At 67.3% G+C, this 27,667-nt stretch overlaps 3 protein-coding genes across 5 annotated transcripts; 1 reads left to right on the forward strand and 2 right to left on the reverse strand.

Annotated features, from left to right (window-relative positions):
• Window positions 1-920: 920 nt before the first annotated feature.
• Window positions 921-14,561, reverse strand: PALM (paralemmin). 3 transcript variants are annotated; one of them, XM_082072231.1, is made up of 9 exons: window positions 14,405-14,561; window positions 8,421-8,469; window positions 7,611-7,691; window positions 7,397-7,527; window positions 6,307-6,430; window positions 5,962-5,983; window positions 5,700-5,759; window positions 4,757-4,888; window positions 921-3,625 (listed from the first exon to the last, which is right to left on the reverse strand). In XM_082072231.1, exons 1-9 carry the CDS (start codon window positions 14,407-14,409, stop codon window positions 3,042-3,044), a joined length of 1,188 nt encoding a protein of 395 aa, XP_081928357.1. In that variant the 5' UTR covers window positions 14,410-14,561; the 3' UTR covers window positions 921-3,041. The 3 variants fall into 3 exon arrangements, with proteins under 3 accessions (XP_081928357.1, XP_081928356.1, XP_081928358.1); XM_082072230.1 differs by lacking the exons at window positions 8,421-8,469; window positions 14,405-14,561 and having other exon boundaries at window positions 7,611-8,401; XM_082072232.1 differs by lacking the exons at window positions 4,757-4,888; window positions 8,421-8,469; window positions 14,405-14,561 and having other exon boundaries at window positions 7,611-8,404.
• A 1,053-nt stretch (window positions 14,562-15,614) lies between these two features.
• On the forward strand, window positions 15,615-17,633 carry PRSS57 (serine protease 57). Its single transcript, XM_082072248.1, has 5 exons — window positions 15,615-15,769; window positions 15,943-16,096; window positions 16,302-16,446; window positions 16,885-17,145; window positions 17,230-17,633. Exons 1-5 carry the CDS (start codon window positions 15,712-15,714, stop codon window positions 17,407-17,409), a joined length of 798 nt encoding a protein of 265 aa, XP_081928374.1. The 5' UTR covers window positions 15,615-15,711; the 3' UTR covers window positions 17,410-17,633.
• Window positions 17,634-19,900: 2,267 nt separating this feature from the next.
• FSTL3 (follistatin like 3) lies at window positions 19,901-27,486 on the reverse strand. Its single transcript, XM_082072250.1, has 5 exons — window positions 27,380-27,486; window positions 24,754-24,939; window positions 22,292-22,507; window positions 21,092-21,319; window positions 19,901-20,987 (listed from the first exon to the last, which is right to left on the reverse strand). Exons 1-5 carry the CDS (start codon window positions 27,435-27,437, stop codon window positions 20,935-20,937), a joined length of 741 nt encoding a protein of 246 aa, XP_081928376.1. The 5' UTR covers window positions 27,438-27,486; the 3' UTR covers window positions 19,901-20,934.
• Between the last annotated feature and the right edge of the window lie 181 nt (window positions 27,487-27,667).

The following is a 27,667-nucleotide window of genomic DNA, read 5'->3' on the forward strand; positions in this document are numbered from 1 at the left end:
CCCGGCCCCGCTCCCCGCCGGCCCCAGCGCCCAGATCCGCCGTCTCCGCTGGCACCAGCGGGTGATGCTCTGCCGGGATGCTCAGCCCAGTGCTGAGTCCCTGTCCTCGTCCTCCCTGCCCCGCCACGACAGTCCTGCTCCTCCTGCCACGAGCCCCCCGGCCCCGCTGCCGCCGGTGCTGGCCCAGCGTGGTGACGGTGCCAGACACTGCTCGCCCTGGCTGTGCGGTGCCAGGGGTCCCACTTACCCTCTGCCCAGCCCCTCGGTGTCCCCAAGCCCACTCTGCGGGCTGGTGGCTCTGGCACTGGCTGGCCTGGGGACAGTGGCTGCGGTGCAGCTGCCAGCAGCTCTGCGTTTCCGGGCAGGAGAGCAGAGCCTGTTTTACCACGGGGCTGAGACAAAGTCCACGGGTGACGGCTGGGGAGCCGGGAGCCACCACACCCGTGTAGGGTGTGTGCTCGGCTCCTGCGCTGGCACCGGGCAGGGATGGGGCCCCAGCACCGCGGAATGAGCCCTGGCATCGCAGCCCTGGGCAGAGCAGGAACCCCCAGCCCACAGCCATATGGTGAGGGGACCTGGGGGATCCTGACCCTGGCGCTGCCCCTTGGGAGAAGCCCCAGGGCAGGGACAAGAGGAGCCACAGCTAAGCTAGGGAAGGGGCAGCAGAGCCCTTTCCCAGCATCCCCATCCCATCATCCCCATCCCATTATCCCCATCCCATCATCCCCAGCATCTTCATCCCATCATCCCCATCCCCAACATCCTCAGCCCATAAATCCTCATTTCCATCATCCCCATCCCCTGCACCCCAGGATCCCCATCCCAGCCCCATTCCCCCCATGGGGGTGCTGAGCGCGGGTGCCAGGCATTGGGGCGCCAGCCCCAGCCTCCCCGCGAGGGCGGAGGCACCAGCTGTTGGTCACACAGTTTATTTGCTCAATTCAGGTGTTTTACAAACAACGGGGAGGGGTTGGGGAGGGGAAACTTCCAACGGCTTCGGCACGAGTGAAAAGCTGGGGGACACGGGAAGTGCACTTCAGCGGGGGCTGGCGGGGGGGCCCAGGGGCCCGATCCCCTCCCTGCGCCATGGGGCCAGATGGGGCCAGGGGCCGGCACCAACCGAGGGGCAGGGGGTGCAGGAGGGGGCCCTGGCGGGGGGCTGGGTGGGGGTGGCAGGAGGTGACGTGCATCCCCGCTGGGGACCCACCCCAACCAGTCCCCAGGATCCATGGGGCAGATGCCCCGCAGCATCCAGCTCCAGCCCCCCCGCTCTGCAGCAATGGGGCTCCAGCGATGCCCATCTGCGGGAGAGGGTCCCCATTCCCCCCAGGGGGTGCCAGCCTTGCCCCCCCATTCCCCCCCTCAGCTCTGCCTCTCCCAGAGGCGCTGGGTGGCTGTGGGGGGCTCGGGGCTGCGCTCCCCCCAGGAGGACTCATACGGCAGCATCGCAACCCCCGCAGCCCCCACTGGGGGAAAAACACAGCCTGGGTGGTAACTGGGGGGCAACTGGGATGTGATGGGGGAGTCACTGCTCACACGAGGGGGCGAGGGGAAAGGGAGGCCTTGGGGGGGCCACCCCCACCAGCTGCCTCAGCTGCCGCGGCAGAAGCACCTGTGGCCAGGGCAGGGCTCAGCACCCACGGGTGCTGCTGTGGGACCCCCCCCCACCCTCCCCGCCTGCCCCAGCGGGTCTCAGTGGGGACGAAACGCTGGTGCTGGTGGTGAAATCCCCGCTGAAGGGCTGGGGCGCGGGCTGGGGGGAGCGGGGGAGGCGCTCACAGCTGCGGCACAGATACGGTGTCCTGGGGACACCTCCATGGGACACCGGACCCCAGCAGCTCCCAGTGCCGGTGCCTGGGGTGAACTGGGGTGAACTGGGCTGCCCTGCTCGACCTGGGGAGCTGCTGCTGCAGCCCCCGGCCCCGGCGAGCGGCTCCCAAAGCTGCTGCTCTGGCAGCTCAGCCGGGGCAGGAGGGGGACGTGGCGCTGGGCCACGCCCCACTGCTGCTCCTGCCCCATCCCCGTCCCCATGGGGCTGGGACCCCCCAGCTTCCCCTCCCTCGCTGCCATCATCACCCACGTCACGCAGGGAGGGCACGGGCACCCAGCCATGGCACCCTCGGTCCTCCCGTCTGGTAGAGCCAAGCGACGCCGGCATGGCAGCTGACACGGAGGAGAGGCCCCGCGGGAGCCTGTGGCATCGGTGCTGGGCAGCGGCAACGTCACCATGAGCACCCGGGGAGCAGAGCGGAGTGTCCTGCCCGCAGCCCCAGGGACAGGCTGGGGACAACCCCGCAGGTGCCACATGCGGCCCACGGTCCCCTGCGTGTGAGCCACTGGCCGTGGTTGAGCGCCGTGGAGGGGGTGCCACCCGTGCTGCCCTTCCCTCGCCGGGACACGCTCCGTCCTGGGGGTTCATGGCTCAGGGAGCCAGGGGGTCAGGGATGAGGACACAGGATGGAGCAGGGACATCCGCAGGCAGCGGGAGGGGACAGCGCAGGGCCTGTCCCACCGGAGCGGCGGGTGGTGGAGGCGCAGAGTCAGGGGCTGGTGTGGGGCTGCCCAGTGCCCGCCGTGGGCTGGGCCAAGCGCGGGTCTCGCCGGCTCCCTGGGAGTCACCTATGGACGTGGCGTTGTCCTCCGAGCCCCCAGCCCAACCGGCTCCATCCTCCGGCGGCGGGTGGGAAGTTGCCGGTGAGAGGAGGGGAAGGCTCCAGCGTCGGCATTGGGAGGGCACCGGCACGGGGCGAGGCTGGGCGGTGGGGTGGGTGCCGTGGGGTGGGGGGGTCTCTAATAAATACCACGGGCAGCGCTGGTGGGGTGCGGCGCGGGGCGGGCGTCGGGCAGACGGGGTGAGCGGTGCCATGGGTTGCTGCTCCTGCCGTGGCTTCGCCGGCGCCGTGCGGGATCTCCCCAGCTCTGCAGAACGAGGGTCCGTGTCCGGCAGGGGGGAGCCCGGCATGCCAGGCCTGGCGAGCGGGGGCCGGGGCGGAGGGGTGCGGCGGGGGCAGCCGGCGCCGGCGGCACGGGGCCGGCGCGGCTCACATCACCGTGCAGCACTTGCAGCGCTGCTTCTTCGCGTCCATCTCCTGCTCGGCCTCCTTGGCGTCCGTGGCGTTGGCGCCCGGCTTCTGCCCGCCTGGGCCCTCCTCGCCCAGCGGCTGGGCAGCCACCGGCTCCAGCGCGGTGCCGTTGGGCGGCGCGTGGTCCTTCTGCGCCGGCTCCGGCTTGCTCTCGGTGTCCTCGATCACCACCAGCTCGGCCTTGATGGTGCCCTCCAGCCCCAGCACCTTCTTGGTCTCATCCTCATCCTCCACGTTCTGGTAGCCCATGAAGATCATGGTGACGGGCTGCTCGCGGCTCGGCTCCGTCCCCTCGCCCGGCGGCACCGCGGCGCTTTCCCGCGGCTTGGCCTGCAGCCCCGTGATCTCCCGCCGCGGTGTCGGCTTCTGGCTGCCCGGGGCGCTGCCGGCGCCCTCGCCCCCCTTGGCCGGGACCTCCCGCCCGGTGGCCTCGCTCAGGGTGGCCTCGTCCGCCTTGTGCAGGAGCTCGTCGACCTCGGAGGAGCTGAGGGGCTGCGCCCCGTTCTGCAGGGCCCCGTCCTCGACGCTCACCGCGTGCACCACTGTGGGGACAAGGAGAAGGAGGGTGAGGGGGGCTCGGGCCAGGGGCTCAAGTTGACCTGGGAAAGCTCCTGCTGGTGCAACCCCCTTGGCCGCAGCTCCTGTGCAGCCGGGGAGTGGCCCCTTCCCCTCCCCAAAGCCGGCACTGAGGCTGGGACCCCCCCGGCAGCACCCGACCCCGCCATCCAGAGCTGCTGCCAGACCCCCCGTGCCCCTGCCTGGCAAGAAGATGGAGAGGCTGAAACAAAAACACAACATGAGGAGCCATTCCTGGCCCTCGGCGCATCCGAAGCGCCGGTGAGCCCCGCAGGAGCTGTGGCCAGGTTTCCAACAACCGCCAGGCTGGCCGCGCTCACCGCGGTGTGATGGTGTCTGGTTGCCGCCCGGCCCGGCGGGGCTGGCACGCTGCTGTGGCAGATCAGTGCTGCCACCTGTGCGACCACGGCGAGCGCTCGGCATGCGCGGCCCTGCCACGTCCCGCCGTGCCCGCCGTGTCCTGCTGCCCGCGGCCCCGTGGCCGGGAGGGAGGGGGCTCTTTGCTGCCGTTGCGCGGTGCGTGGCTGCAGACGTGCGTCACGGTGAGAGCCGCCTCCAGCTCATCGCATTTTCCACTTGACCTGAGGCATCATGAGACGATCAGCACAGCAGCTTCAGGAGCCAGTCGATGGAGTGATGGACAACAGCCAGGCCAGACACACGGCCGTGGCCACGGGGAGGGTGGTGGACGGGACCGGCTGCCGGTGCAGCGCGGTTTCACTGGCGAGGCGGTCGCTCTGCGGAGCCCCAGGGTCTGCTCTGCAGCAACAGCCCCCGGAACGCACCCTGGCGCTGTGGCCGGTCCCCACCGCCGGCACGTCTCAGGCACGGCAGATCCTCCTCTCGCTCTCCCGCGGCGCAGGGTCGTGATGTGCACGCCAGGGCTGGTCCGTCGGGACCGGCTGCCCCGCGCTGCTGGGACGGCTCCCACGCCACTCGGGGGCCGGCGGGGGCTGCCCGGAGCCGTGTCCCTGCCGAGCTGGTGCGGACGGTGGGAGCAGCCCCAGCCCGTCCCTGGCGCCCACCGGGGCAACTCAGGCAGCCGCTCCCGTGTCCTCTGCCCCTTGCTCCTGCGGGCGCGGCGGGCCCGGCCGTACCTTTCAGCTCATCCTCGTACACCTTGACCCCCTGCAGACAGTGGTTCTGGGGGAGCAGGGTGGTGCTGGACAGGACCTTGGTCTCCCCAGTCACTCTGTCCTTCTCCACCGTGATCTCCACCGAATACATGGCTGGGACACAAAGAGGACAGCGCGCGTTACGGCAGCCCCGGCCCTCCCCGGCCCCTGCGCAGCGGCGGCGGCGGGCAGCGGTGCGGCAGCGCGGCAGCGGTGCGGTGCTCAGCGGCGGCAGCGATGCGGGAGGCGGCAGCGAGGAGCAGTGAACGGCAGAGGCAGATGTGACATCCTGGGCGCAACCCTCCTATGGCACCCGTGGGGCCGTCGCCGTCCTGGTGCTGCCGGCATCTCCTTACCTCCACAGCGTCTGCATCGCGGGGCCCAGCCAGGCCATGGAGGCACGGTGGCAGGTGGTGCCACATCTGTCTGTCTGTCCGGCCTGTGCGCGGTGCCAGTCGTGGCGCGCGGGCTGGGAGCCGGGGCCAGGAGATGTCCCCCGCTGGGGGTGCTGGCACTGGGCAGCCCCTCCGCCCCCACGGCACGGGTGATCCTCGGCATCTCTCCGCTGGCTCCCGGCCAGTCCCCGCCAGCGCTGGGATCACCTCAGCCCGGTGACACTTTGCTCCGAGGACCCGAGATGGGCTCTGAGCCTCCCCCAAACCGGAGCCAGCCCCTCCACCCTGGCAGCCGAGCAGCCGCAGACAGAGCAGGAGGCAAAGGATGAAACCGGAGCAGAGATGCGGGGCACGGGGAGGCCCCGAACCACGAACCAGCCGCGGGGTGGAAGCGAAAACAAACGCTCTGATCGCAAATAAATGATGTTCTGTGCCTGGGGCGTGGAAAGGCATCGAGCGGCGGTGGCGGGAACAGCGTGGGGGGGAAGGGGCCGGGAGGGAGAGCTGCTCCCCAGGCAGCAGGTACCCACCTGCCTTCATCATGTCGGTGCCTTCCACCACCTTCATGGGGCTGCTGGAGACCTTCTCGGCTGGGGAGGGAGAGGAGAGGTGATCACCAGAGCCTAAACCATCGCACCCTTGTCTGTGCGCCCGCGGGAGGGGCCCCGGGGAGAGGCCGGGGCCTGCGAGGGGACGGGGACATGGGGACAGGGCTGCCCTGGGGGCAGCACGAGGGGGCGGCACATGCAGCCCCCCAAGATTAGGAACCGCGTGGGGGCGGGGGTCACCTACCCTTGACTGTGCCCAGGGGACTCTGCAAAACAGAAAAGAGAGGTCAGGAGTCACCGGGAGCTGCTGTGCGCCCACCACCCACACGCCCAGCCCACCGGAGCCAGGGACCCCCAACCCCACGGGCAAAGGGACCGGCAGGGCAGGGGCTCCAGGGCTGGCAGTGACATGATGGTGCCCAGGTCACCCCACTGGGGTCCAGGGCCACCGCAGCCACGCCAGCACCTGGCAGCACCCTGCTCTGCACCGGCAGCGAGAAACAGCTCTGGTCTGGCTGCGGGGGAGCGAACGCCGACCCTCGTTCCCGCCCGGAGCGGGCAGCCCTGCCCGCGGCGCGGCCGTGCCCACCTTCTGCGTGTTGGGGACGGGCTCTGCCTTCTGCTCCTTGGCCGGCGCTGCCGCCTCCGCCAGGTTCTCCTTGGTGGAACCTGTTGAGCTGCCGTTCTCCAGCGTCTCCAGCTCCTTCTCCAGCCTGCGGGGAGAGCGGGGACCATGAGGCTGCGGTGCAGGCAGCGCGGTGCAGGCAGCCACCGCAGACCTGCAGGCCAGCGAGATGGTGCAGCGGAGAGGGAAGGCACAAAGAAGCCTCTGGGGCTCACAAGGTGCAGGGACAGACAGACCGACCGACCTCGGCTGCAGCCATCACCACCTCTTCACACTGGAAAAGCATTTGCTCCGTGGGGCGAGCGATGTGCAGGGTGATGGTCGTGGTTCTGCAGGTGCTGAGCACCCGGGCTCAGCCGATGGGCTCAGCCCAAGCAGACAAGATAACACCCCATGGGCATCATGACTGACCCCACAGGGTGACTCCCCAGCTTTTGCTGTCCCAGTGCCGTGACAACCGAGCCCGCCACGCACTTGCCAGTGCCCTCGCTCGGTGGCGTGGAGCAGCGCTGCTCCGTCACTGTTCAGCTCCCACACAAGTTGCCTGAAACCCATCTGATCTTCCACAAGGGCAGCCACATGTTCCCAGCCACCGAGCCCAGCTGAGAGCTGTGCCAGCAGCAGGGCCCCCCCGGCATGCCGTGGGGGTCTGGGGAGTCCCCGCAGATCCCTGTCCATGGGAATTAGGGCTGCTCTGTCAGCGCGGTGGCAGCAGCCCCCGGCAGAGCCCCCCGTACCTCCCGTCCCCACCGAGGCGCCGGCAGAGGAATGCACCGCGCCATTAGCTGGACACAAAGGCCCCTTCGTGCCTGACCCCTCTCTGCACCGATGCTCGGTAATTAATGGCACAGCCATGACTGATTGCATTCTTGCGGGACAGCCGGGCTGCCCGGACACCTCCGTGCTGGGGCTCTGGCCCCTCCTTGGTGGCAGCACAGGCACGGGGGGGTGGGCTGAGGCCGGGGGGTTCCTGGTGCCCAGCATGTGGGACCGAGCTGCATCTCCACACTTGGGTGCCCCCCGAGTGCACCCTGACACCCTGGCCCCCTCTTACCTCTGGATAGTTTCCTCCAGCTCCTTGGTCTTCACCTCATCCTCCTGCATCTGCTTCTTCATGGCCTCCTCCTCCTCGGAGGCTGAGGCCGGGGCTCCCTCCAGCAGCCATCTCTCCCGCAGAGCCTTGGACTGGGGAGCAGAGAGGGGTCAGGTCCTGCCCTCTGCAGCTGGGGGTCCCCAGCGTGTCCCTGGGGGTCTCAGGGGATCCTCACCTTGAGGTGCTGCAGCTGCCTCCGGTCATCCTCGAGCTGCCGCCGTTTGTTCTCGATCTCGGTCTGACGCTTCCGCTTCTCCTGGGGGGAACAGAGCGGCAGAGCCGGGGTGGGCGCTGGGCACCGCTGGGCTGGGGGCACCTCCCTCCCGGCCTGAGCAGCGTCCCCGGGGCGGGGGGCAGCAGGGAGCAAGGGGCTCCCACAGAGTCTGGACACTGGGACACAAGCCATGCCCAGGGCTGCGAGACTGGCCTTGGGGACAGCACCCAGCTGTCACGTCCCTGCCCTCGCCAGGGGAAACTGAGGCATGGAGGGTGCAGAGAAATCAGGACAGAGCCTGGAGCCTGTTTGCTGTCTCAAAATGTCACTGTCCCCTGTCCCAGCCCCGCTGAGCAAGCTGCCAGCATGGGAGGAACCAGCCCCCATGGCCTCTCCCCCACCGCCCCCCCCCAGCCGCACATCCTGGGGCCGGTCCAGATGGTTCCAGCAGAGTCAGTTCCAGCCCGGTGAGCGTCACCCGCTCCCCTGCTCTGGCCCAGAACAATCTGCCCTTTGTGCAGTGGAGATGGGGAGATAGGGGCTGCGCCGGGGCAGCTGCAGCACACAGAGGGCCGGGGAGCTGCCGCAGGGCAGCACCCGGGGGTAAAACAGCCCAGCACCCCACTCTGTGCTGGGGGGGCGCTCAGGTCCCTGCCTACAGCAGCTTCCCAGGCTGGAGCCCCTGCATCAGCACCATCCTCCCCCCATGTCTACCCCACAGGCTGCCGGTGATGCTGGGGACATGGGGACACCAGCTCATGCGGGACTCACCGCGATGGCCTGCAGCCGCTCCTGCTGCAGCGTGCTGGCCTCCACGACCCTGCAAGAGAGCAGAGAGAGCGGTGACGAGCGCAGCCGCCCCCGTGGAGGAGAGGTGCGGGTAAATGGGGACATTGTGCCACCACCGAACCGCACAAAGCAGCCGGACAACGGCTGAACCCTTCCCTCCCGCCAGCTGCTTTCTCCCCTTCCCTCGCCACCCGGGAGCCAGGAGCTGCTCACCCGCACGGCTCCTCCAGGCACCCCTGCCCAAACCCCCTGGGACACGCACCCGGCCCAGCACCAGGAGCGACCTGGCATGGCGGGACCTGCTCCCCCCACAACCGCGGCGCAGATGGAAATGGTGACCGTGGAGAGGCTGGAGCGGGACAGTGCTGGCTGCCCCTGCGGTTCAACTTGGCTCACACTTTCCATTCCAAGCCCATTTCTTGGCTGCTGACACCTTTCCTGGACAGTGACCTCTCCGGACTGTGCGCACAGGCACACGCACGCACACGTGCACAGACACACGGACACGCACAGACACAGACATTGCAACAGGCGAATCCCCGTGGCTGTGGCTGGGGATGCTGCCAGCGGCAGCCGCCGCGTTGGCCCTGACACAGCTCCCTGGGTGCAGCCGGGCTCCGGGGTGCTGCAAGAAGGGGGTGCCCCGACCCCCCGCAGCAACGCGCCCAACTTCTCAGCGCGAAGCGTCAGGTGCAGGTTGGGCGGCTGGAGCCGCAGCGCGGGGCTGGGGGCGGCTGCCCGGGGCCGGCTGCGCCTGGGGATGCTCCGGCGCCGCGGGGAGCCGGCTGGCTGCTCGCCAGGCGACGCTAACGAGGTGCTTAGCTGTGACACTAATTAGGGTGGGAGGCACAGAGGTATCGTCAGGCGATGGATCATTGCCACTTACTTCCCAGAGCGAGGGACAGCGGAGCCTGCGAGGGGGCAGCTGCGCAGGCGGCCGCTCCGCAGGGGACACCGGTGGAGGCGCCGGCCCGGGCTCCGCTCCGATCCCTCCGGGGGATCCGCAGCCCCTGCCCGCGGCGGAGGGGACGGCAGAGCTCCTGGGCTCGGTGTGCGCCGGTGGTTCGGTGCGCAATCATTTCCCAGCTCCCCGGAGCTGCCGAGCACACGGAGCCGGCGTGGCTGATGCGCGGGGGGTGGCGGGACGCCCCCGCACCTGCCCCCCGCTCCCCCGGGTCCAGCCCTGACGCTTTGAAAGCGCAATTAGAGCAAGAAGCGAACGGTCCCTTCCCAGGGGCAGGAGGAAGAGGAGAGGCCCTGCAGTCCCAGCCCACGCGGGGCGGCTCGGGGGGGACAGGGAGGGGTGGGCAGCGCCGTGTCCCCAGCACAGCGGGAAAAGCCATTAGCGAGGAGCACATGCATGTGCAAGAGCTGGGCTGTGCAGCAAATCAAAGGGGCTCTGCCGGGCCAAAAGGACCCCCTGCGCCCCCCCCTCGAAGGCAGCGATTAACCAAAAGCTGCTCAGAGCCGCCCGTCCTCCCCTCACCCCGGATCCTGGCGGCTGTGAAATCCAGGCCAGAAAAACAAACCGGGGAAGGTGTCGCTTTTGTAGCGGTTATTTTTGTGCTGTTTGTGGCTGTTTGGCAGGCGCAGGCGCACACCCTCCTGGCAGCCCGACGCCGTGCTCCCACCGGGAATTAAATCATTACAAACCCTAAGAAAGTCGGAGCGTCTGCAAGTCCCTTCGCCATCCCCGCTGGCTCTGCCGCCGCTCCCTGCGCGGCCGCGGGGTCCGAGAGCGGCAGGGGCCGGCACAGGGGTGCCAGGGCTGCCCTTTGCCATGGGCACCTTCCTGCGCCGGGGCTGCGGGTCCCCCCCGAGCCCGGCTCTCAGCACCCCAGACTCGCAAGGCTTTGGGCCAGGGCCTGTTTCTCTCCTGGATCTTGCCCCGTTTGATGGATCCAAACTTTAACAGCGTTCCTGAAACGTTCTGTTCTGCTTTTCCTCCCTCCTCCATCCTCTTTATTTTCCATTATTTGCTACACTCTCTACATTCCCGGGTTGAACGCCAGGAATCTTCCTGGCCCGGGGAGAGACACAAAACAGGCTGAATGCCCCTCGCTGCACCCCCCCGGCCCTCTCTGTCCCCGTCGCCTGTGCACCCCAACTCTTCTTCCTCCGCTGTTCCCCGTGGGACGGGAGCTGCAGCCCCAGGCCGGGGACGCGCGATGGGGCCGGGGCCGGTGCGATGGGGCCGGGGCCGGTACGATGGAGCCGGGGACGCGCGATGGGGCCGGGGCCGGTGCGATGGAGCCGGGGCCGGTGCGCTGGGGCCCCGCCGCTCCGGCCCGGTGAGTGGCGGCTCCGCCGCGCCGGGAGGCGGTTCCCTGGCAACGGCGCCATGGCAACGGCGCGAGCCGCGCGGATGCGCACGGCGGGCGGGGGGTTCGGGGGGACCGAGGGGCCACCCCGGGGCTGGGAGGGACCCACCGACCCCCTCGGAACCGCGAGCCCAGGAAAGAAACCCAAATCGAGCCCTTCCTCCCCCTCATTTCAGCTCCGGTTCAGGGGCTCCTGCTGTTCCGCCCAGTACCCGCGTCCCTGGGAAGCTCCGCCAGCCGTGCCCAATGCACCGCGTGGCAGGGAGAGCCACGGGCCGTGGCGTGGGAGACAAGGTCGATGGGACCACAGACACAGGTGGCACTGGGGGATGACACCCCAGGAACTCCCACCTCCAAACGCAGCAGCCCCTGGCCCCACGGATGGATCCACACACGCGTGTGAGCACACACACACCCCATACACGCACCCACACGCTCTCCAGCTCTTTCCAGCCCTGCTGATGCTGCCATTTCCTACCATCACAAGGGAAGCCCATGACCTTTCATCTCCTCCCCGCCTGACATGAAACAATAATGTTTATTTGCCTTCCTCTGTTTTTTTCCCATTAGCTCATCCAAATGTGCGAAGAGCCGTTTCAAGCTGCTCCTCCACTCCCCTGACCTCTGTTCCCTTTCCACTCGCTCAGCTCTGAGCCAGGGGGAGGGCAGAGAGAGAGCTCTGCCAGGGGGCACCGCTGCACAGACCCCCGTACAGACCCCGGTGAGATGGGTCCCGGTGTGGGGCCCGGAGCCCACGCAAACGGCAGCACTGGTGGCAACGAAGGGACCGGCGCTGATTTACACCACTGTTCCCATGCCAAGAGCTGGGCCCCTTGGCTGAGCCCAGTGTGACGCTGCCGTGGGGCGCTCGCCTGTGGAGCGGCTGCAAAGCCTCCGTCACGAAGCCATTAGCAGCGGGGCCGCTATCGAACGCCCTGTTGGCAGCGGGCGCGGAGGGGAGGGGGCCGTGCAGCCCGGGGCCGGCACTCATCGACCGCAAAGGCAAATAAATCAACAGCCAGCGGCTCGCGCGAGGACAGCCAGAAATCCGCGCTGCCCAGGAGCCGAGTGCCGGGCGGCTGGGCACCGGGTCTGACCCGCCTGCTCAGGTCCCGGTGACACGGGGGCTGCTCCGGCCCTGCCACACAGCTCTGGCTGCCTCCGCCGTGCAGCTGGCTGCATCACCCCAGCTCAGCCGTGTCCCTCCGTCGCCGGGAGCCGTGCCTTCCACACACACCCTGCGCAGCCCCATCACACGCCGCCACCTTGGGAGGAGACGGGGATGGGGGAGATGGGGAAGGCAGGAGGAGATGGCAGCCCCAGGCTCCCGAAAACGCAGAATGCATTAGAGCAAAGCAGAGCTGCCTGATTGATTCTTCGGGCTGAGACGTGGGCTGGGAGTGCCAGGAGAAAATGGATCCCATGAATATTTGATGAACGGAGGCTTGGGGAGGGAGTTTGATTGGAAAATTACAGATCTTTCAAACAATGGTTCAAGTGCCCTCCAAACACTTGGGTTTCCAGCTCCCTTCCAGTTAGAGGAGCAAGGCTCCACCAGGAAACTCCCCCACAGTTTATGAATGAGAGCAGAGAGGGAGCACCGACCGGCTGGGCCAGGCAGCCCCAGCGCTGGCCCGGGACACGGCGCCCGGCTCCCGCCACCTCGGGGTGGCCCCAGCCACATCGCTTGGTCCCTGGGTTTTCCTGTTCACACGAGGCAGCGCAGCTTTCCCACACTAGTGCCACGAATCCAAGCACACACGAGGCTCCAAGGAGCCGGCAGGAACGTGGCTCCCGGCAGAAGCGCCCCGTGAGCCCCAGGCACCCGCGGGGAGCTCGGTCCTCGGCGCCGAGCCAAGGCGCTGGGCTCAGCCCACGTCCAGCCATTCTCCATCAGGAAACACCTGGCTGGGGCAGGATCCGCCCGGCTCCTCTCCCTCCTCCTGGGCTGCTGCAGGGATCATCCTCACCCCAGAGCAGCTCCTGTCTGGGGCCCAGGGGCTCCTTGCCTCCCGGGTGGAGGAAAGACAGACTCAGGCTCCTGCGCACATGCTGCCCCCCGCCCTGAGCTCTGCTCCTCCACCCAACCTGTCCCAGTGCACGGCAGCTCCGCAGCCTTCCTCCCGCCCTTCCTCGCTGCCAACACCTCCACCGTGGGACATGGGCCCACGGAACGGCCCAGCCGAGCCCCTGCACCACAAAGCCTCCAGCCGCTCCAGCACCAAGGGGAGCCACTCCACTCCGACATAAGAAACATCCCCAGGCCCCCACCAGTGCCTCCCACAGCGCTCTCAGCTCTGAGCCACCCAGAGCCCACCCCAACCCCAGGAAGCCACCACCCCATCCCTCGCCCACACCATGGGGGTCCCCAGGCGGGAGGCACGCAGCGGCGAGCAGGACCTGTTGAGCACCCAACGTCTCACTCGCGGGCGGGTGGTGCAGCCGTGCCAGGTGAGGTGCCCACAAGGAGCAGCGGGGAGCTGGTTGGATGCCCTGAGAAGTCCCCAGTGCCAAACGCAGCAGACGCTGGGGGGACGCTTCTTTGCTTTGATGGGGACCAGAGCCATGGAGGGATGGAAAGGCCTGGGTGAGACAGGGCCAGCCCAGCCAGCTGCTGTTGCTGGTACCCAGCACGTTGCCCAGCTCCGTGCCCTCCGGGCACCAGCACGCTGCAGGCCAGAGCTGCTGGTCTCCCTGAGGGGCAAAACCTGTGCGTGGGCAGGACAGTCCCCAACTACCGGGCCCCCAGTGGCCCCCACTTGCTCCCTCTTCTCCACCCACCCACAAAGCCCCACGCCCAGCTCCAACCAGCCAGGCAGCACACAAAGGATAAGGCTGGGGCCAGAGAGCATCCCCCCAGCAGGACCCGGTGCACAAGGATCCCCTGTCACCGCCGGGTCCCTCGGCAGAGCGCTGGGGTGCGCGCAGGGAGGGGTCCGCGGCTCACAGCCACCCACTCAGCCCAGCCACACGCAGAAGCAACAACAGGTTCAAAACACAAAAATAAACGCTCTTCCCACCCCCCTGCTTCCCGCGCCACTGCCAGCGGAGACTCGCCCCCCGCAGCCCCCACAGCCGCTCCGGGGCCTCCGCAGCTGTACCCCAAGCTGGTGCCTCAGACCCCACAGTAGGGCAGGGACCCGGAGAGGGGCAGCACCTGCTGAGCAGCACTGGGGGGATGTGAGGCCCCAGTATTGGGGTCCCAGGCCCCAGCATTGGGGGGATGCAAGTCCCCGGTATTGGGGTCCTGAGCCCCAGTATCTGGGGGAATGTGAAGACCTGGTTTTGGGGTCACAAGCCCTGGCATCAGGACGATGCGAGCCCTGGTTTTGGGGTCCCACGCCTCGGTGTTGGGGGGATACAAGCCTCCGGTATTGGGGTCCTGAGCCTCCAGGGTCAGTGGGATACAAGCCCCCAGTTTTGGGGTCCCAAGCCCCAGCATCAGGGGGGTTACGAGCTCCTGATACAGGCTCCGTAAGCCCGCGGTGCGGGGTTCCCGCAGCCCAGTGCGGGGGTGCAGGACCCGGCACCCGGGGGGCCACCCCCCCGGTACTGCGGCGCTCAGCCGGCGGCACGGGGGGGGCCGCGGCCCGGTGCCGGGGTCCCGCTCCCCGCGGCGGCGGCACGGCCCGAGCCGGTACTCACTCCATTTTCCGGGCGGGCGAGGCGTGCGGCGGCGGCGGCTCCGGCGGGGTCGGGCCGGGCGAGGCGCGGCGGAGCGGGGCCGGCGGGCGCCGGCGTCCCGGCGCTCAGGGCCCGGCGGGCGGCGGCATCCCCGGCGGGGCTGCGGGATGCGCAGGGATGTCGGGGCCGCGCCGGCGCTCCCGCCCCCCGCGCCGCCCGCACAGCTCCGTCTGCCGGGCGCGGCCCGTCACTGCCGCCGCCCCTCACCGGCCTCGGGGCGCGGCGCCCCCGGGGCTGCGGCTGCCGCTGGCGTGCGGGGGGGCCCAGAGCAGCTCCCGGTGCGCGGTGCCCGGAGCGGGGCGGGAGGGAGGGGCTGCGGACGCTGCGGCTCCTTACCGCGGGCAGGATGGGCCCCCCCTTGGACCCCGGAGGGCCCCCACACCGGGCACTGCCCCGGCTCATCCCTCCCGCTGTGCCGGGGTCTCCGTGCCCCCGGCACGCAGCCCTGAGGGTGCGGAAGGGAACCGGGGAGAGGCTGGAGAAGCGGGGAGCCCGGGCTGCGCGGCCCCCTCGCCTCTCTTGCGTTTCCCAACACAACGGTTGCGTTGGGCAAACGCTGCCAAACTGCCACAGGAAGCCCCGGGACAGCTGCGACCACGGCACCGTTGGGAAACGTGCCCGCTGCCGGGGCCAGAGCTCCGCGCTCGGCCCAGATGCAAGCGAGGGTCACATCGGTCATGGGGCCCCTGTCCCCCCACCCTGGTACAACAACACCCCGGTACACCCTGCAGCCCTCCTTGCACCCTGGAGGGTGCAGATCAGGGAGACCAAACTGCCCCTCCACCTGCAGCACCACCCCAGAGCCAGGGGTCTCTGGAGGGGCCATAGGACACATCAGGTCTGTCCCTGCTCCAGCCCCAGGGACACTGCCACATCCTGGGAGGTGTCCTGGGATGTGGGGGGGCCCTGCTGCTCCTGCATGTCTGCCAAGAGCTGAGAGGTTTCCTCCTGATTAGCTCAAAGCTCAAGAGTCAGGGCTGGGTTGGGAAGTCACTCTGCTTTCTCTCTTCCCTCCCTAACCCGCTCTCCCCCAGCAAGGAGCTGCTCCGCTACGGAGGAAGCTGCAACCCTGCATGTGCCCCCAGTGCAGATTGCACAGCCAGTGCCCCCCACCCCACAGCATTGCCCAAGGCAGCAACATGCAGAGAGGAGGAAGCAGAGGGAGATAACCCGCCGGCATCCTGGCAGAGGCTCAGCCCCCAGTTATTTAAGCACCCCCAGCTCTGAGCAGCCCCAGAGGAGGTGGCTGTGGCCTGCTCTGCACCAGCATGGTCATGGCTGGGCTGTTCATCCTCAGCCTGGGAGGCTCCATGCTGCTCCCAGCAGGTAATGCAGAGCTGGGGTTGGTCCCCACAGCTGGGACGGGAGAGGGAGACCCTGGGCTGGAGCGGCAGGTAGTGCTGGGGTGCTCAGGACACACAGCCAGGAGCAGGACAGACACAGGCAAGAGCTGCGCCCAAACTCCCTGGCAGCGGTGACAGCCTGTGCCTACCCACCAGGCACCCAAGGGAGCCGGATCATCGGGGGAAAGGGGGTGGCACCCCACTCCCGGCCCTTCATCGCCTCCATCCAGATGGACGGTCAGCACGTCTGCGGGGGCTTCCTGGTCTGGCCCAAGTGGGTGATGACAGCAGCCCACTGCCTCATTCCCAGGTGAGCCGCGCGCCTCCTGTCCCCCCCGGCACACAGGGCAGCCCCCTTCTAACAGATGCCCCCATCCCAGGGGGTGACGCAGTCCCAGAGCGACCCTCACAAGCACCCGTCTGTGCTCCCCCTGAGCCCACCTCGCCAGTCCCCTTCTCCCCCGCCCATATCGTCCCCAGCCGGGCAGCACCTGCTCAGGACCCCTCTGCCACAGGCGCAATCCCTCGGTGCGCGTGGTGCTGGGCGCCCACAGGCTGGAGGAGTCCGAGGGGTCCCAGCAGATCTTCGGCATCGCCCAGTCCATCGCCCACCCGCACTACAACCCCCGCTCGGTGGACAACGACATCCGCCTGCTCCAGGTGAGTCCCGCACGCCACCAGCCAGCACAGACCTGCCGGCCGCGAGACCAGGTCACCCACCCGCGTGGGGTGCAGGAGGGACCCGGGGTGCCCCACAGCCCGTGGGTGTGGAGGAGCCACCCGGGCAGCCAACACTAGGTGTCAGTGCTCCTCCGGAGAAGCGGGACGGCGCGATGGAGGCGGCCGAGGACATGGTGACCCCAGCGGGGTCTGCAGCCCCTGCCACCCACGGGCAGCCAGTCTCTGGAGCAAACTGGGACCAGCGTGGAGGGGCTGGTGGGGGGGCCAGGATCTGGAGAGGGAAGGGCTGGGGAGGTCCACATGAGAGCAGAGCTGAGGCAGGTGAGTGATGGCGTGCGGAGGGGCTGGGACCCCAGGCAGGAGCATCTGGGGGGGCTCTGGAGTGAAGCCACTCATGCCCCCCGGCTCCCCACCCAGCTGAACAGATCAGCCACACTGAACGAGTACGTGAAGCGGATCCGTCTGCCCCCCACACACATCGACCTGAAGCCCGGCACAGTCTGCCATGTGCTGGGCTGGGGGGACGTCTCCAACTACGGCGACCGGCCCACTGAGCTGATGGAGACCGGCACCACCATCGTCAAGCGAAGCCTCTGCCGCACGCTGTGGCGGGGCAAGGTCTCGGCCAACATGCTGTGTGGGGCCAGCCCCAATGCCACGCTGCAGGGCGTCTGTGCGGTGAGTGCGCTCCCGGCCCTGTGTCCCCCGGTCACCCCACTCCTGCACACCCGCTAGTCTCCCTCCCACCCCTTTGCTCCACAGGGCGACTCCGGGGGACCTCTGATCTTCAAGGGAAAGGTTTATGGCATCGTCTCGTTCTCTGGAGAGAGATGTGGGGACCGCCGGTACCCCGATATCTACACCAAGATCTCCAACTACATCGAGTGGGTGCATCGCACCGTGCGAGGGCACCGCCATCAGAAGGGGCAGCCGGAGCCCTAGCCAGGGCTGGGAGGGGGTCCCCGGGGGCAGATGAGCTGTGGGAAAAGGGGCTGGGGTGTCTTGGCTGTCCGGCAGCACCCAGGAGGGGAGAAGAGGGTCAGACTCCCAGGTCCTGCCAGCTCCAAGGGGTTTGGGAGCTGATCAGGGCTGCTCAGGGCTCCTTGACCCAGGCTGTGCAAGAAGCCTGGGCACCTCACATTTACCTTCCTCAATAAATACTCAGTCCCAGACCTCTTGTCTATTCACCTTCCCTTCTACCACCCCACTCCCCACTTCCAGGGGAAGCTCTAAGGCAGATGGGAGCTCCGGGGTCCCTTGTCCCTCACCAGCCCCTACCCACCCTGAACCTGCCCAGGGACATGATATGGAGCCCCAGAACAAGACCCACCTGCCCAGGGAGCCAGGAGATCCTGGGTAAGATTTTATCCCCCTTTATTCAGTTGGTGGGCAGCTGAGCCTGGGTGGGGGGCTGATTGGGGCCAATCCTTAACCCTGCACTGCCCAGGCAGCTGCTGCCCATCTCAACAGGAGCTGGTTTGTCCCAGTTTTACCCCCTCCTGTCCTTCCCCTGCCCAACCACACTCCCTCCCTGGCTGTCCCGCTGTGGTCCCCAGCCAGACTCCCAGCTTGTCCCGGGCTGGGGCGGATGGGGATGCAGGAGGAGGGCGGGAAGCGCCACCCCCAGCTCAGGACCAGGCCCCGCCTCAGGATCCGCATCCAGGCATCATCACCCCACGGAGCATCCCCAGCAGCTGCCTTCCCGCTGGGGTGAGGCTCCCCGTCCCACCCCACCTCATCCCATCCTGTCTCGTCTTGTCCCATCCCATGTGGGACTCCTCAAGCAGGGGAACCCCAGACATCTCCTGGGGGCAGATGCGCTGGCAGAGCCACGGGGATCTTGCCGAGAGCCTCGCTCACCTCCCTGGCACGCTGGGGCAGACGGGTGCTCAGCGCGGGCGCAGGGGCCGAGAGCTGCCCACAGCGGCCAGGGGACGTGTGCTGAGCTGCTGCTGGGGCTCAGCTGAGACACGCACGCGGCTCTCGCCTGGCGTCGCGGCCGTCTCCGGGGACAGACCCAGACATTCCCTGCTCCTGCTTGTTTATCTGCAAATTGCTGGCACGCCACGGCCGCAGGGCGCAGCCGCCCTCCCCGCCCGGGGGATCCCGCAGGAGGCTGCAGCCACCGCAGCGGCTGGCACGGGCCATCGTGCCGTGCCAGGGGCTCTGCTGGGGAGGGTGAAGGCCAAGGCCAGGTCGAGAGGTCCCCAAAGGCACCCTAACCTCTGCGGTCCCCACACTGGGGAGCACAGGGACTTTGGCAGCCCCCCCGTTGTGCGCTGCTCCATCCCCTCCAGCTCTTCTTTGCATGGGGCTTGGGGGGACAGCTGCAGGCACTGGTGGCCTTGGGGACACCAGGGCACACCGAGCAGAGGACAGAGCCCTGCCAGACTCCGAGGAAGCCCCAGATCCTCAGATCCATGCAGCGGTGGTGGGGACAGACCCCCCGGGATGCCGGGGCAGGGCTGCCAGCCCCGGGCTCTGCGGTGCCAGGGAGCCGGCAGAGCCGGCGCCTGTCTCAGCTTGTCCCAGACCACCCAAAAACCGGCGGGAAGGCAGTGCCTGACTCATGGCTGTGTTTTGGAGCTGAGATCTCCCGCTCGCCGGCGGGAGCTGCCGGTGCCGCCGCAGCCGGTGCCCGCGGACTCAGCCCACGGCAGCAATCCTGGCTCTTCAGCAGCCAAAGCCTCGGGCCGGGGTGGGCAATGGGAGGCGAGGTGCCACGGGGACACCACGGGGACAGGGGCACGGTGGGTGGGCTGTGGGGCCACCCATGCCATACACCACCACATGTGTGCCAGTGAAAGTCCTGGGCAGCCTTTTGGCAGCTCCTGTACCCCCACCCCCAAAAGCAGAGGCAGGGGGGCATTGCCAAGCTGGGGGACATCAGGGGGTCTCTGTTGGGGCCAGGCTGGCCGCAGGAGCTCCCCGCTGCTGTCGGGGCACATGGCAGGTCCCAGGCACAGCCGGGGGCTCAGCAGGGTCTGGGGGACCGTGGCCAAGGGGGACGGGGCGGTGGGTCCCGGTGAGCCAAGCCGCAGGCTGCCGCTGGGCTCCCGCGCCGGGGAAGCATCGCACATCAGGACCCAATTAACGGCAGGAATTGTTTTGTGAAATACCAAACCCTCGTGGCACGGCCTGAGATTGGGAACAGATTTATCTGTGCTGCTGGTTGCTCTTCCCCGCTCTCCCCTTCCCTCCCACTGCAAGGACCGGCCTCGGCTGAGCTGGAGCAGATGCAGCCCCGGGGGGGCCGAGCTCCCCACCTGCTGCCGGGGGCTCTCCCATCCCCGGTGTCCCCATGTCCCCCTGCCTACACCAGCCCAGCCCCCCAGGCTGCAGCCACCTCCTGCGGCCCCAGGACCTGCTGAACAAATCCGGACCCGCAGCACTGTTTATTCTTTTTTTAATTATAATCCAAATTGTAACACAGCCATAAAATGCCCCTAACAATACCGAATAGGAAATGTATATGTTCCCATAGCGTCTGCCTCAGGGATCAGAACGCAATCATACAAAAATAGAAAATAGGGTATTTATATATATATATATATATAATATATATATGATATTTATATAAAGGCAATAGCTTCTCGGTGTCAGAGATGAGATGGTATTTACACAGGTGACAACACACAAAATGAGAGAAGTAAAAATAAATACAGACAGTGACGACAGAGCTGGGAGCGCAGGAGGGGGCTGTGGCTGCCGGGCCAGGGGAAGGCGGGCCGGGGGTCCCGGAGCCGCTCGCCGCGCTCCCCGCAGCCCCTCGGCAGCTCCACAGCCGGCGGTCGAGCCCCCTGGCCAGGGCTGCCATGGCCACCCAGCACCGGCCCTCCGAGTGCTGGCAGCACCTCCAGAGATGGGTGGGAGCCTGGTCTGAACGGGCTCAGGAAAACCTAAACTAAAATCCAATTTTAACATAGACATGCTAAAACTTTAGGAGAAAATAACATACATATATATATTTTTTTAATATATATATATATATAAAAATATATATCTGTCTCTCTCCAATCCGCTGCAGTGCCGTGCTGCCTGTCCTGCTGCTGGCAGCTGGGGCTGAGCCCCCCGGGGAAGGCGAAAGCACAGATTCCCTCTAGACCTCGAGGTCCTGGCCAGAAACATCAGCAGAGTACCGAGAATCCAATCCAAAAATAAATAGGCCCAGGGCTGCTGGCCAAGGACACGTGGGGGTGGCCCAACATGCAGCAGCACGGACACCCCCTCGGCGCTGTGCCGGCCGCGAGGAAGGGCTGTACGGCACCGGAGCATCCCCGGGGGGCTCGGCCTCACCCCCTCCCCTGCTCCCCGACCGGCAGGACCGAGCATCAGTCCCTGCAGCCGCATAACATACACAGGTATAAATAAGGATCTTTTTATCTTAATAAATATCAGGTATATGGTTTGTACAATATACACATAATGCCCCTGTCTCCTGGATCCGGCCTCGCGGTGCGGGAGGATTCACACGTAGTTCTCTTCCGCGTTGTCCGTCTCCGAGGAGAATTTGGCTGCAGCTGGAAAGGGAGCAGGAGAGATGGGGAAGCGGTGAGGGGGTGCGAGGGGTGGCCGGGCACCGGGGGTCCGAGCCCGCTGCCCCCCCACCCAGCGCCCCGCTCACCCGAGCAGCTCCCGTAGTGGCGCACGCCGATGGAGCGGCCGCGGTGGCAGGTGGCCCGCCGGAGGTGGCACGCCGAGGGGTAGGTGACATTGTTGTTGCCGCAGAGCGCGTGGTCCAGGCTGGTGGGCTCGGGGCACGGGGCCGTGCGGCACATCACGCAGTGGGCGCTGCCCGTCTGGTCCACCACGCAGGTGTGGGTGCCGGGACACACCACGCTGGAGCAGGATTCTGCGGGGGCACACGCGGCCACGGCTGAGCCTCCGGGATGGGGGCAACGGCCCAGGGAAACCCGGGGAGCTCGGGCCCCCTCCCACCTTCAGCTGCCAGGGAAGGGAGCGGAGCTGGGGGCTGGCACGGAGCGGGGGGCTCGTGCACCCCCAGCCCCACGGCACAGCCCGGGCTCTGCGCAGCGGGAGCACGGCAGGACCCGCGGCGCTCCCCGGACACCACAAACATTCGCAAGGCCGTGCCTCCGCCTTCCTCCCCTTCCCCGCCCGATTGGAAGGAGATTTGGCATCTGCAGCTCCCAACTCCCATTTCTTGCCCCACATTTCCCTGTGCAGTCCAGAGCTTGACAGGCAAAGCATTTCAGGGAGGAGGGCTGGCAAAAATAATCATAATAATTCTGACAGTTCTTGGCAGGGCAAGGAGGATTGCTGCTCTCTTTAACAAAACAACAAAAAAAAGGGGCTTGATGTTTGTAAGCGACATTTTACGGACTGTTATTGCTCAGCCCGTGGCGAGGCCGAAGCCCCATTGCACTGACAGGCTGCGGCGGCACCGCAGGCGGCTCCGCTGTCCCTGCCGGGGTGGCCGTGCCGGGCCGGGGTGGCCGGCGGGTGCAGCCGCGTGGGTGCCGCTCAGACCTCCCATCCCCGGGCACAGCCAGGGCCAGGCACCGGGTACAAATCCTCGTGCCGTGCCGGGGAGCAGTTGGTGCCCAGGGCAGGACGGCTCCTCCCTGGGACACGCTCTCCATGGTGGGCGTGAATGAGGGACACTCGACGTCCCAGATAGGAGCGGGGAGGACATGCCTGGCCATGCCAGCACAACACGGCAGGGTGACTCGTCCTCCACACCGGGGCGGCTCACGGTGTGCCGGGAGAGCCCAGGGACCTGCGCTGCCCTTGGCTTGTCCCACACAGAGCTGGGACATGAGAGCCACGGGGGACAGCAGGACAGGGGCACAACCAGACCTACTTTTGCACTTGCCCTGGTACATCACTTCGAGGTCGGGGTGGTCTCTGCACTTGGCTGTCAGCAGGTCGCACTCGTCGCGGTAGGTGTAGCCGTCGGAGCCGCAGACCTGCAGCTTGCGGGGGAGGCTGGAGCAGTCGGGGGCGCAGGCGCACTGGGGCCGCCCGTGCTTCATCTTGCAAACCTTGTCGGGGCCGCACACCACCCCCTCGCAGCTCTCTGGGGACAGAGGGGGAGCAGCGCGTGACGGAGCGGCACCGGCTGCCCCCCGCGAGCGAAGGGTCCGTCCCGCACAACCAGGACAGGACCAGCGCGAGCCCTCGGGGTCCCGAATCCCTCCCGGGGTCACAACACGCCGACGCTGAGCTGCCTCAAGCAGCATCTGGATCTGCTCAGCCCCGCCAAGGAGCAGGTCGTTGGCTGGAGCTCCGCACGATCATCCAGCGCTCGCCCCAGCCAGAGCCCCGGCCCTCCGCTCGGCACCAGCTAACTCATTTCTACGTATTTATTTTTTTGGAAGGAGACGTTTCTTTTTCTTGTGCAATGGAAAAATCTATCTCCGCAAGGCCCTAGCTCCTCCAGAAGGAACCAGGCTTTGCGAGTTGTCTGGGCAATTGAGAACGCCGCTTCCACCAGACAATACCCAGCCCTGTTTTGCTCCAGGCCTCCGTGACTTGAACACAAGAGCGGGAAGCAGCAGCGAGCGCAGATCCCCAGACAGGCGATGGCTTTGTCCCCTGGGTCGCCTCCCAGCCAGCACGGGGGCTGGGTTCACAGGGTCTCGCCAGCGCCCGGGGCCGTGCCCACGCCGGCGGGGATGGCCAGGGGACAGCGAGGGGCCCGTCCTGGACACGGTGCCTCCTGGGGACAGGCAAAGGGGTCAGCGCCCAGCCCAAGGCACACAGCCCTCACCCCACAGGGACGCAGGCGATGGCGGGAGCCGCCTGCGGGTACAGGGACACGGCTCCATCAGCACCCACGGGGATGGGCAGGACCGAGAAACTTCCGAGAGGTGGATTGAGCCCCAGGCAGGAGGGATTCCCGCAGACAGGAGGGATTCCCGCAGACAGGGTGTGTGCTGGAGGTACGAGGGGGATTTCCCTGCAGGAGACAGGTCACTTTGGGAGACAGCGCAAGGAGGAGAGGGAAGGGGAAATTCCCCGTCTGCTTGGCCCAGCTCTCCCCAGGGGAAATTCCCTGGTGGGAGACAGAGTTTCCCGGTTTGCTCCCTGATTTCCATAGCTGGGGCCTGTCCAAGGGCAGAGGTGAGGGGCAGGCTGAGCCCCGGCAGCACCTCTGCGTCCCTGGGACAGAGCAGCGTGACCCATGTCCCAGGGCTGTGGGGGCAGCGGGACCCTCGCTGGGCTCCGCTCTGGGACGCTGCGGCAGGTCCGGCCATCCCGGCTGCCTCAGCAAGAGAAGGAGCTGCCGGCACCATCTGCCTGCGACTCCAGCCCCGCTCCGCGTCCCCAGCGGGGACAGTGTGTCCCCAGCAGCCGCAGCCAGGAATTCCACCTCCCCAGCCAGCCCCAGGAGAGGGTCCCGCTGCTCCCGGCATCCGCCCGCCCGGCTGCCACGGGGCCGAGTGCCCAGTGGGATACGGGGTAGAAGCCAGAGCTGGGATCTCTCTCAGCTTTTTGCTGGTGCAGGGTGCGACCCCGGGGGGTGACAGGACAGGGACGAGGAGCAGCCAAGGTGGCAGCGCCAGCGGGTGCGGAGGGGCTGGAAGAAGCAGTTTTGTTAAGAATCTTCTTCCCCTGTTAAGCAAATAACAACATGACCTTCCAAAGACCTGCTCCTGCCTCCTGCGGTCAGCAGGTCCTCCAGCATGTTCTCACACGGCCACGCAAGTGCGGCTGGGGGATCCGCGCCTCTGGCGCACGCCAAAACATCTGGCGAGGCTGGAACTCACAGCTGGAGAGTTTCCACTTCTGGAACTGCCCATTACATAAAGCCATTTCACACACAGGCTGGGAGGAGGAAGGGGGAGTAGAGGGGAAGAAATTGATCTTTTTTTTCCCTTCGAAAAGAAAAAAAAAAGAAAAATCTTAAGAAGTTTCCCTGTGAGCAGATCTGGAGAGGGCAAGCGCAGGAGGCTCCAGCCACAGCAGAGTTAACCCGGGAACAGGGAGCCCCAGCTCGGCTCCTCGCTCTCTGCCTTCCCAGCCAAGGCCCAGGTCACGCATCCCTCTCCGCAAGGGGAACAACAAAAACACACACCAAACGAGCTGCCGGGAGACAGAGGCTGTCCCGTGAGCCCCACGGCAGCATCCATCGTGGAGCTGCAGCAGCAGGAGCACGGGGCCAGCGGTCCCTGTGGTCCCTGTGCTGTCCCCAACAGCCCGGGAGGACACCAGGGCAGCTCAGCCCCATCGCTGCCCCTTCACCGGAGCTGTGGGCTCCGAGCACCCTCCCCAAGCAGCGCCCAGCCCCACGGCAGCCCCTCGCCCCACGGCTGCGCTCACCTTTGCAGGGGTGGCAGGTGACCAGCCCCAGGAAGCCCAGCAGGCTGATTTTGTTGCCTGGGTAGCTGTAGTTCGACCAGGCCACGTCCACGTTGCCGTTGGCGCAGCATTCCTCCCACGTCACGCCTGTCTTCAGGATCATGGTGCACTTGGCCTCCTTCCCCTGCTGCAGCCAGCAGATCCCACCTGCGTGGGGAGCAGACGGTGAGGGGTCCCCGCTGTGCCAGGACCTGCTGTGCCGGGTCCCGCTGTGCCAACCCACCGTGCCAAGGGCGGTGAGACCTCAGCCACAGCTGGGTCACCCATGGGGACCACACGGGTGCCCGCAAAGAGCTGGCACGGGATGAGCTGGGGAAGCCAGAGGCTCCATGCCGGCTCCCAAAGCTCCCGTGGCACAGGGGCTGTCCTGCAGCCGGTGTCCCCAAGGTGCCCCGGCACAGCGCGGCGGCTCACACAGCCACCTCGATGTCAATGTCCTGGGCTGCCAGCAACAGGCTCCAAACCCCGCGCTGGGATAGCGGGGACACACCAGTTATCCCAGCACCTGCAAGCGATGGTCTGGGAGATGTCCAGCGGCAGGTCAGGGTCTGGGCTCGCAGCTCAGCCCTTGCCTGCCCGATCCTGCCTGACCCCCAGCGCTGCAAGGGCTGGAACCCAAGCGGGTGCAAACGGCCCCGCGGAGGGATGGGGACCGTCCCTGCAAGGGGCCCGACACCCACGGCCTCTGTGAGGAGCAGCCGAGGCACCGGCTGGAGAACTGGAGAACGGGGCACTTGACACAGCCCTTGGGCCAGGGCCAGCCCAGCGGCATCGGATCCCTCTGAGTCAAAAGCCTGTTTGTTCCTTAACCCCACAAGCGAATCAGTTTTTTTCTCTTTTTTGTGAGTGATTCCTTTGCAATTTCCGCCTCTGCAAACCAGCCTCTTCTGACGCTTATTTGGGTTTATGCTCTTGTTAGCTGCGTTTGAGGTTTGTTAAACGGCTAAAGATGTGAGGGAGGGATGGGGGAAGGGACGGATCCTGCCAGTGCTGGGCTGGAACCAGCTGCCTGGGCACCTCTGGGAGCATCAGCTGGGCCAACACACCTCTGCCATCGGTGCGTTTATCCTCCCTGGATTTCTACAACTGCTCTCTCAAGCCCATTTTCCCTTTACAACATCCCATGGCCCCAATTCTCCCCCGGTACTGAGCTCCCTGGGAGCCACATCCTGGCTTTGGACCATGCAACTGCTGCCATGGGCACAGCCACACACAGAGCGATCCCACCCACAACAGGACGGATCCTCGCACCCCCTGCCCGCCCGTCTGGCCTCTGGGCGCACCCATGGCCAGCAGAGCACCCACCACCTCCTGAGCCGCTGAAAAGGGGACACCAAATGGGGACATGCCCTGGGCAGGGGGGATGGAGCCCACCCACACTGCGGGCAGAGCCAGATGGGCCAGCGTGGGGCTCTCGGGACACCCCGTCCTCAGGGTTTCCACACTGTCTCGAGTGCGAGGGTGCAGCATTTGGTGCAGCTGGATGGCCCAGGCTCTGGACACGGGGACCAGGTCCCTGCCCAGGGCCTTCTAGAACTTGCATTTGACCCTGCGAAGCAGCAAGCGGAAATCCCAGGGGCTGGGGCGATGCCAACCATGACGCCGGGGGCTACAGCAGCATGAGGAGCCTCACAGGAGCCCCCCCATCCTTTGGGACACCCTGACCTGCCCCTGCCCAGGGAGTACAGCGCCTGCCCACACTGATGGGGAACGATGAAGACGAACAGGATTGTGTGAGGAGGGAAGATGGAAACTCCAGCGCCGCTGTAGGAGAGCCCATGCTGGCAGCAGCAGCCATGGCTCCGCAGCGCTGAGAAGGGACGCTGGAACCCCAGAGCAGGGTCCCAGCCGGCCTGGGTGCCGGGCTGGCTTCCCGGACAAATCCCGAGTGCCCACGAGAGCTGCCAGCATGGTCAACTGAGCCGGGAGGGGTTCGAGCTGCAAACTCCACACCCAGATCACAAACTGGCTGCTGTTCCCAGTTCTTCCCACCCGGCTCCCAAAGCTCCTGAGCGTGGTTCTCCCACCCCCCAGCCTGAGGAGAGGGACCCCCGGGTACCCATCCCGGGAGCAATGCAGGGGGCTGGTGAGGCCAGCCAGCCTGTTGCCCCAGTCACCCCTGTTCCAGTGCACACAGGGGTGCAGGATGCCAGGGTCGGGTACCAGCGCTGCCACGACAGGGACATGCCAGCGGGGCCATGTGGGACCCTGGGCGCTCGCTGCTGCCGCAGCAGCCCTGGGACCGAGCCTGATGAAGGGACAGCCGGGGACCGGGCTCACCCGAGCAGCACTGCCAGGCTGCTGCCACCGCTCCGCCAGCACCCGCACCACAACGCTTCCCGGTACAACGGGCTCCTGCCGCCCCGAGCCCGGCCCCGCGGGCAGCACCCACCGGCGGGGCGGCGGCTGCGGGGGGGACGGGCGGGGAGGACAGCAGCGTCCGGGGGCACGGCCCGGTAACGGCAACCGGGACCCCGGGCCACCCCTTGCCCCAAGCACCTGCCCCGGGAGGGGCGCGGCAGCAGCGGCGGCGGCACCGACGGCCCCGGCGGGAGCGGCGGCCACGGAGCCCCCGGGCGGCACTTACCGTGCGCGGCGGCGGGGCTGCAGAGGGCGAGCAGGCAGAGCGCCAGCCGCAGCGGCATGGCCGGGCCGGGCGGGACGGGCCGGGACGGGGCCGGGACGCTCCGGCGACCTGTTGCCTGTGCGGCGGCGGCGCGGCCGGCGGCGCTATAAAGCGGCGGGGCCGCGTGAATCACCGGGCGGGGCGGCGGCGGGGGGGCCGCGAGGGCGGGGGCAGCGGGGGGAGGTTGGGGGCGAGGTGGGGGGGTCAGTGCGGGGGGCGCGGGAATGAGGCTGAGAGTTGGGCTGGGAG

Source organism: Streptopelia decaocto (assembly GCF_964273445.1).
Source record: "Streptopelia decaocto genome assembly, chromosome: 24".
Classification (NCBI taxonomy): domain Eukaryota; kingdom Metazoa; phylum Chordata; class Aves; order Columbiformes; family Columbidae; genus Streptopelia; species Streptopelia decaocto.